The 8,391-nt window shown below is 63.4% G+C and overlaps 1 protein-coding gene across 2 annotated transcripts; it reads left to right on the top strand.

The window, feature by feature from the left end:
- Positions 1–685: 685 nt before the first annotated feature.
- On the top strand, positions 686–5,921 carry TNFRSF14 (TNF receptor superfamily member 14). Of its 2 annotated transcripts, XM_032418759.1 has the most exons (7): positions 686–795; positions 1,270–1,395; positions 2,414–2,569; positions 2,718–2,808; positions 3,632–3,792; positions 4,762–4,793; positions 5,085–5,921. In XM_032418759.1, the coding sequence occupies exons 1-7, from the start codon at positions 732–734 to the stop codon at positions 5,349–5,351; spliced, it is 897 nt and encodes a 298-aa protein (XP_032274650.1). In that variant the 5' UTR covers positions 686–731; the 3' UTR covers positions 5,352–5,921. The 2 variants fall into 2 exon arrangements, with proteins under 2 accessions (XP_032274650.1, XP_032274659.1); XM_032418768.1 differs by lacking the exon at positions 4,762–4,793 and having other exon boundaries at positions 5,085–5,250.
- The last annotated feature ends 2,470 nt before the right edge of the window (positions 5,922–8,391 follow it).

The raw sequence follows: 8,391 nt of genomic DNA, 5'->3' as shown, positions 1-8,391 counted from the left end.
TGTCTGCGTGTCTGTGTCCCAGGGCTCCCTGGTGTCCCCAGTCCTGGGCCCTGGGTGTGCTCCTGCCCTCTCTGCGGACTCTGCCCTGGGCCATATCCACTTCCTGTCTCACATGGGCTTTTGTCCCCCAGCACTGTCCCTCTGGGCTGACGCAGCCCCTGGCACCCAGTCCCCTGATCCCACAGCATGGGGGAGCAGAGTGGCAGGAAGCCATACCCACCAGCCGCGGAAATGCTCCTCTCCTCCGCGGACACCCTTCCCCTGCCACCCTTTTCAGGGCCCACAGGCCAGCCCCCACGGCAGGAGGCTGCTCTTGGAAAGCAGTTGGTCAGGGAACCCCACCCATCTCCTCCACCCTCCACCCTCCACCTGCAGCCTGGCTGATAGTTGATGAGATGAACTCCTTACTTGTGCACAGAGGGCGGCTCCATGACCCTGCTGGGCGGGCTGCTGGCCCAGGCCGTTGCTCCTCCCACACTGGAACTGGGTTCCCCGGATAGCCCCCTCACCCCCAGGCCCAGAGCCACGTGTGTCCCCTGCCGGGCCGCTGACTCCTCCAGCCATCCCTGCTCTGACCCTGCGGTTGCCCAAGGGCTGTTGCTGCCCCATTTCACAGAGGGTGAGCCTGAGGCCCCAGGGGCCGCCCTGGCAACTGCTCTCCTCCATGCGGACCCTGTCTCCTGCAGGCCCTGTACTTGCTCCTCCTGGGGTCCCTCCCCTGTGCCCTGGCCATGGCCCCGTGCAAAGAGGAAGAGTATCCAGTAGGGTCCGAATGCTGTCCCAAGTGCAGCCCAGGTAGGTGCATTCCTGGAGGGACCCACCCCTTCCCTGCCTGGGGCCCGTACCTCAGCTCATGCTCCACCCCCTGGGGCCATCTGAACCCCCCGGGGGGCAGGAGCACAAACAGGGGAGGGCTGAGCGCCTCCCACCCAGCTTTGACTCTTCCTCCCAAGACCCTCACAGCTGCAGTGCACAGGGATGTGGCCTGGGGACCCAGCCGGCCCATTTATGGCCAGAAGCTGGGGCCCAGGGCCGGCATGGGGTACAGTCAGGCCCCCATGCACCAGGACGTTCCCACTCCCCCCGGCCCCCCGCCAGAGCTGGCTCCCTGGTGAGAGGCAGCTGACACGTGTGCAGTGTGGGGGACAGCTCAGGTGCCTTTCAGTGTCTGGGGGGTGTCCTGCCTGCTGGGGGCTTCCAGGCAGCAGGCTGGGTGAGCGCCCACAGGGCCCTCCCCAGGCCCGAGTGACACAGCCGCGCTGGGCGCAGGTTACCGGGTGAAGGAGGCCTGTGGGGAGCTGACTGGCACGCTGTGTGTTCCCTGTGAGCCCGGGACCTACACGGCCCACCTCAACGGCCTGAGCGAGTGTCTGCACTGCCGAGTGTGCGACCCAGGTAAGGGCCCTGGCCGCAGCCGCCATCCCGCTCGGGCCCCACGTCCTGCTGCCGCGGGGCACGGGCCTGGGGGACTGGACCTTGTCCACCCACAGTGTGCAGGGTCTCAGGACCGCAGCCCCCACACCACACCCCTGAGGGCCCCTACTCGTGGCCCAGCACTCGGACCCTCGCCTTCTTCCTGCCAGGTGGTCTGGGGTGGAGGGACCCCAGGAGGAAAAGCAGGACCCAGGAGAAGGCCGCAGTGCTTTTGGGTCCGGCCAGGTGGGGGTGAGGGCTTGGAGCCTCGGGCTCACCCACAGATCCTCGATGCCCTGAAGAAAGCACCTGTTTCATCGGGCTGAGGTTGAGGTGCCGATGGCAGACGAGGCTGTTGCTCAGCAGGGGCTCGGGGGTGAGCCCAGGCCCAGCACGGCCCCGCCCCCACTGCCAGCTCAGGCAGGGGGCTCTCACTGTTCCCTCGCTGCCCTCTGCCTCGCCTGCTTGCAGCGTGGGACCCTGCCCGAGGTGCGGCCGCTTCAGGTGTGGGTGGCCTAGGGCTGGGACCTGCCTTCAGGGACTGCCCCATGGCTGACTGTGGTTCTTGCTTCCTGTGTGGGCCCCGTGGGGACAAGGCCGTTTCCCCACCAGTCAGCTCCCCTCCTGAGGACACCCTTCTACCACCCTCCTGACAGCTGGCCCCTCCTCCTTTTCCAGCCCCTGGTGCTGTGGCTCAGGTCCCTCAGAGCCCCGAGGGACATACCCTGTGCCCAGCGGGAGCAGGCCCGAGTCCGGGCTGGGCAGGGCATGCACTTGGCCGGGTCCTCAGGCAGGAGCACAGCTGGACCCAGACACACACACCAGGCTGCAAAGCTGGGCTGGGGGGCCGGTCACCAACTCGTCCCCAGACCCCCGGCAGGAGCCCAGAGGCCTGCAGCTGCTGTCCAGGCCTCTGCTTGGTCTCCTCCTGGGACGGGGCGCTCAGCACTGGCCATGGCAGCCCGTATGGCTGCTCTCAGCTCCTTCTCTTGGGTCCCAGCCATGGGCCTGGTGACCAGGCAGAAGTGCTCCCGAAAAGAGAACACTGTGTGCGTCTGTGACCAGGGCCACTTCTGCGTCAGTGAGGATGGGGACGACTGCGCCGAGTGCCGTCCGCACACGCCCTGCCCACCTGGCCAGAGGGTGCGAGCCAGAGGTGAGCCGCAGACCCTGGGTGCCCCGACCCCCTGGTCTCTACTCAGCGGCAGAGCTGAGCGGCACCCCCTTAAGAGACAGACCCCAGACCCAGCTTCCCTCCTGGCCTGGGCCCCTGCTCCCCTCTGCCCGGCCCTCTCATTTCTCAGGCACCGAGTGGCACGACAGGGTGTGTGAAGACTGCCCTCCCGGGACCTTCTCGGCCAGTGGGACCCTGGAGGAGTGTCAGCCCTGGAGCACGTAGGTGATCCTGGGGTGGTCTCAGCCCCACGTCCCCAGGAGGGGCTCCTCCATGCTCCCCTGGCAGATAAGGGCCCTCCTCCAGTGGAAACTCCAGGGATCCCCCCTGCTGCTCCCCATCATGTGCCGGCCTCCAGGAGAGAAGCTGCCGGACCCCGTGGCTCACACCCCCTATCACGGTAGCTGATGCGAGCTTCTTGGAGGCCAAGGCTGGATCTTCTCTCCTGGGGCAGATCTGGAGGGAGCTGGTGCCCGATTCCCGGGGCCCCTGTGGCTCTGGGGTGTCCCCAGATGCCAGGGCTGTGGGGGGCTCCCAGTGAATCTGGAGTCAGGGGAAGGCTGTCAGGGAGTTTCTCAAAGTGAGGACCTTGTTCTTTCTGTGACGGAATCCCCCGAATGCCCATCCCCGGGTCCTGGGGGGAGCCTGGGGTGACCAGATGTGGCCGATGTCGGGGGGAGGGAACAGGTTCTCTCTTCCACCATCCTGCCTCTCCCAGGTTGTCCCTCTGTCTGCCACACTGGCTCTGAGGTTGCATCCCCCTGACCAGGGCTCTCTCCGCCCTGTCTCCTTGGACCCCATCCCCGCCCCTCTCCCTGGGCATCCCTGTTTACCCACCTCTTCCTTCCCTCCCTCCGTCTGCCCATAGCGGTGAGGCCTGAAAGGAGGCCAGACCCGAGCTCCCCCCCGGCCCGGAGCCACCGGAGCAGGGGCTGTGGGCGGCCGCCCGCCCTGCCGCGCTCGCTGTGCCGCGGACCCTCCGGGCTCTGAGCGCCAAGCCCTGCGCCCGAGCTGCTCCGGGCCCTCCCCGCTGCTCTCTCCTAGGTGTAGCGGCCCTTTCCAGACACAAGCCGACCCTGGGACCAGCAGCTCAGATGTCACGTGTTCATCCTGGGGCCTTTACGTTTTTGTGAGCAGTCTTGTCATAGTGGGGCTCTGTGTCCTCACAATCCTCGGGGTGAGGATGAAAAAGAGACGGTCACCTGGTGAGCATGGTGCTGGGTCCCATCGGGGCTCCGGGCCCAGCAGTGGCATCTCCCCACTCTCTCCCTCTAAGGTGGGGAGGCAGCCGGCAGGAGCATCTCCAGGACTCCTTGGCTCCTCTCAGGGGGGCTGTGCCGGCCTGGGGATGTGGGCTTCCCACTGAGCGGGAGTCCTGATGTCATGGGATCACCAGGGGCGGAGGGATGGGAGGACAGGGCCCCCTGCTCCGGGAGCCCCCTGCCGCCCCCATGCGCACTCCCGACCACGGACCCCGAGTCCCCGTCTGCCCTCAGGGCAGAGAAGCACCGGGCAGGCTGTAGACAGAGTGGGGGAGCATGGGGAGGGGGTTGGAGGGGCAGCAGCAGGCCTGCCACGGGCGAGGCCGAGTGCCCCCGCGAGGCCACATAGCATTTATCCATTCCGCCCCTGCCCACTGACCTGCCTGCTGTGGGCTCCACATCTGGGCCAGGCCCCAGCTCTGTAGACCCAGCTCTGGCCTTTGGGGAGCCCCGGGTGTGCCCGTCAGGGAGCAGGCACTCAGCAAAGCAGTCCAGATGGGGACGGTCGCCCACCTTCTTGGGCTACTGTCAGCTAATGTGTCCTGGGTCCTCACACCGGGGCCCCCAGGCTGCAGGCAGGTCTCGGGGTCCCAGGCTCTGAGCGATTCTGGGGCACCTGCTCCCTGAGGGGTAGGGGACCCTCCTCTGTGAAGCGCTCACTCCCTTTTCCTGGATGACCATCACTGGAGTGAGTTAGGGACAGGGTTTGGCAGCTGGAGACTCGGGCAGGAGGTGCCCCATGTTGGCCCACGTCCTGGGCCCTCTGCTGGACAAGTCCAGCAAGGAGTCTTGTCCACATGGGTTTGGCCTGTCCCCCAGAGGGTCCTTCTCGCAGGGAAAGCCACAGCGGGAGAAGCTGGGAGCTCGGGTCCCTCCAGCCCCCGTCACTGTGACAGTGTCTCTGTTTTGCAGGGGGACCCACCAAAGCGACATTATTTCACCAGGTATTACTGACCATTCCCACCCGCCCCTGACACACTGGAGATGATGCTGTTGGGCGGGTGGGGGTCCCAGTTCTCGGAGGGCCCTGAGTCCTTAGTGTAAGGCCAAGCCAACTCAGGAAGGGAGGCCCCAGTCCTCCCCTCAGAAACCCAGTGACCCTGAGCACTATAAGGCCCCCCGGCTGGACACAGGGCGGGCAGGCTCACCAAGAAAGACACTTAAATTCCAGCCCAGAAGGCGCTAGTGAGGCGCTAGTCACATCACAGAAGGGGATGCTGGGTCTGTCCATCCAGGTCCCGGGGGCCCCACCGGATGTCACCACGGTGGCTACGGAGGAGACAGAGCCCGTGTCCCCGGGAGGGAATGACCCGCTCACGACCAATGGCTCCAGGAGGCAGATGTCTGAGCCATCTTGGGTTGTGCCTGCCAGAAGCTGCCAGGCCCCCAGCGGCAGAACGTGGACCGACTCTGGGCTTGCTTCACACTCTACCCAGCACAGGAAGACTGGCCACTGCTCAGGGGGCCTTGGGGACCCCACACATCTCCCGTCCATTTCATGAGGGGCCCAGAGCCCTCTGCTCACCTCTGTGCTGTCCTCCTGAGGACATGGTCATAAGCCTCTCTTGGCTTCGAGCCCTGCTCACCCCCCAACCCTCGGAGCCTCAGCTTGTCCATCTGTAGGATGGGCCTGCTAGCACCTACCTCATGGCTGAGGCGACACGGGACGGACCACAAATGCAGCATGATATGAATGACTGTCAGGAATGATTTCTAAATGGGATTGGTTTGCTCAACAAATCAAAATTGTTTTTTAATTTTTCATTAAAAAGTATACTTTACAGATGCTTTGAGAGTGTGTGAATATCCTGTTTCTCCTGAAACTTCCACCCACTGATGAGTTTTGCCTGAATAGCGAGTTTTGAGGGTTTCCAGTCGGTGGTGTGATGCCCCCCCTTCTCGGCGTGCTGGCGAGTCAGCATCCGTGGACGGAAGAGCTTCCCTGCGCCCTTTAGCCCGTCACGCGGTGCCTCACGCTTCCTATTTCAACAGTGCATTCTAATACGTTACTGTCATAATTCTGGGGGCTCACACGGTCCCAGATTTGTCTTACAAGACGCCCTTCGACTCGTTTCTGAGCCACAGTTCCTACTCTGTCCCTGAGAATACTCAACCCAGCGACATCCCAGTGACAATGAGCATAGCAGGCCCACACGCTGGCTTCTAAGACATTCTCCATCAAAACCACTGGGCTGTTCACAGGAGCGGCTTGTCCCTGGCCAGGGCCTTGGGAAGGGGTCACGTCCAGGACAGGCTCACAGTGCCATCTCCCTTCAAACAATGTTCCCAGTGTTAGATGCGGCCGCTCCAACCATCACCCATCAGCCCAAAGCGCATCTGCCCAAAGCGCCCCCAGAGGGTCCCACCTGAGGGTCACCACCAAGTCCACATACGTCACTGTCTTGCTTGCCCACGGCCACTGCGGCCACCACAACGCCTCATCCCAGTGTCTGAACAGCGTGAGGCTGGGCAGTGAGGACCACCGCGACATCTCGGTGCACCTGGACCAGCGTGCCCGGCGTGGTGCCCTTGGGGTCACCGTGCATGCTGACAGCCAGGCTCACCAAGAAGGACACTTAAAGTCCGGCCCAGAAGGTGCTAGTGAGGCGCTAGTCACATCACAGGCATTTCCTGACCTTTGAAAGCACCATAGAATTCAACATGTAACATCCCCCAAAACACATTTTTACAAACAGCACATTCAGTGACTCGGCTCCGAGCCCTCACCACATTTTAGCCCTTTTGAGTCTTTCTGCATATCTCCCGCCCCCATTCTATCAGGAGCCTTTTTTTTGAGAAACACAGATCCAAGGGTTTTAACACGGCCACGGAGGAGATGCCCAAAGGATTCCAGAGACCAGCCCAGAGCCTCTGCCAGGAGCTCAGGAATATGGGGGTGGGGGTGGGGGGAGGCGACACGGGGTTGGGGACAGAGGGGTGGGTCCTTAGCATCAGCACGAACCCACTGTGTGCACACTGCCCACGTCACACAACCCTGACCGTGGCATCTGCGGGCTCTTTAATCAGTGCATTTATTTTGTGTTCCTGAGACGTGGCCCCTCTTCGCCAATCCGGGAGTGAACTGGTTAGAGGTTTCTGGAGGGAAGTCATGGGGCAGGATGGGGCAGGCTGCTCCCCGCCCCAAGGGCCTCAACCCACAGCCCCACCCTGAGCCTGCCAGGCCCACCTCCCAGCCTTTGCAAGCCCTTCCCCACCCTGCCCTCCCTTCTCCTGCCGCCCTCGGAGCCCTGAGCCCTCAGTGGCTGCCTACCCCGCAGGCTCGGCAAACCCCAGCCTTCCTCCTCGTGACCACTTCACCTGTGTCTGTTTCTGCTTCCACCCCATCCCCTCCGGCCCCTCCCTGGTCCAGGGTTTTGAGGGCGTGAAGTAGGGCCACCCAGGCCGGCGATCCTGAGTCCATCAGCAAGCAGCTCTTTCTGCTCCCAGCACCCTTCCCTCTGGCCAGCAGGAGGCCAGAGCTCGGGGCGCCCTGCCAGCCCGCTGGGTCCTTTCTCTGCAGCCGAGCTGGTGTGGGCGGGAGACAAGGCAGGCATCTCCTTGCAGGAGCCCCGACCCTGGAGCTGCCACCCTGTGGGTCCCAACCACGGGGAAACTGAAAGTGTTGCTGGAGTGCGCCTCCCTGCTCCCTCAGTCCCTGGCTGGGTCCTGAGCCCTTCCCCTCCAGTGCTGGGGGGACACTGAGCCTCATCGGGCAGCTCTGGGTTCTGAGGGGTAGGGCTCCTGGGGCCCAGGGGAGGGGGAGGGGGGCTTCCTCCAGCAACCCAGCAAGAGTCCTGCTGAGCGGGCGCTGCGGCTCCTGGGGCCAACAGGCCAGGAGGGAGGAGAGCAGTCTGGTCCTGGTGGGCGTCCTGGCCTCTCATGAGGAGGTCTTACTCGGCACCCGGGCCGTCCTCACGCATCCTTCAGAACTCCAGGTCCTGCTGTGGCAGACAGTGGGCAAGTGCCCTCGTGGTAACATCCTAGAACTCTCCTTGACCCGGGCAGCAGGCAAGCAGCCGGCCGGCACGGAGGGGTGGGAGGGGAGGAGCGACCCCAGGAGGCTCCTGCATCCGCGAAGCAGGTGGTGCTCGCAGCCTGCCCTGCCAGCACCCTGCCCAAGCCTGCCCTTAGCTGACAGGCCGGGGGAGCCAGGAGGGGCCGCACCGGTGCTCAAGGGCAGACCCTACACGGAAAGGCAGACCTCGCAGCTGGTGGCGCGTAATTTCACTACCCCAGCAGGAGCAAGGAAAGCTTCCTCCTACCCAGCAACAGCCCAGCCAATGAGAGACTGTCCCAGCCCAGCCAATGAGAGGATCACAGCTCAGCCAATGAGAGACAGTCCCAGCCCAGCCAATGAGAGACCGTCTCCGCCCAGCCAATGAGAGACAGTCCCAGCCCAGCCAATGAAAAGTCACTACGTTTCAGACTGTTTGTTTGCAGTGGAGGTTTTTTTTTTTTTTTTTGTTTTTTTAAAAAAATTTTATTATGTTATGTTAGTCACCATACATCATTGGTTTTTGATGTGGTGATCCACGATCCATT

Source organism: Phoca vitulina, unplaced genomic scaffold, assembly GCF_004348235.1.
Source record: "Phoca vitulina isolate PV1807 unplaced genomic scaffold, GSC_HSeal_1.0 scaffold2, whole genome shotgun sequence".
NCBI lineage: Eukaryota > Metazoa > Chordata > Mammalia > Carnivora > Phocidae > Phoca > Phoca vitulina.
This window is presented reverse-complemented; position numbering and strand designations above follow the sequence as displayed.

Coding starts and splice junctions, on each gene's coding strand:
- TNFRSF14 (XM_032418759.1), top strand. CDS start 732: ATGGCCCCGTGCAAAGAGGAAGAGTATCCAGTAGGGTCCGAATGCTGT. Junction 1,396..2,413: donor CTGCCGAGTGTGCGACCCAG/GTAAGGGCCCTG, acceptor CTTGGGTCCCAG/CCATGGGCCTGGTGACCAGG. Junction 3,793..4,761: donor GAAAAAGAGACGGTCACCTG/GTGAGCATGGTG, acceptor TCTGTTTTGCAG/GGGGACCCACCAAAGCGACA.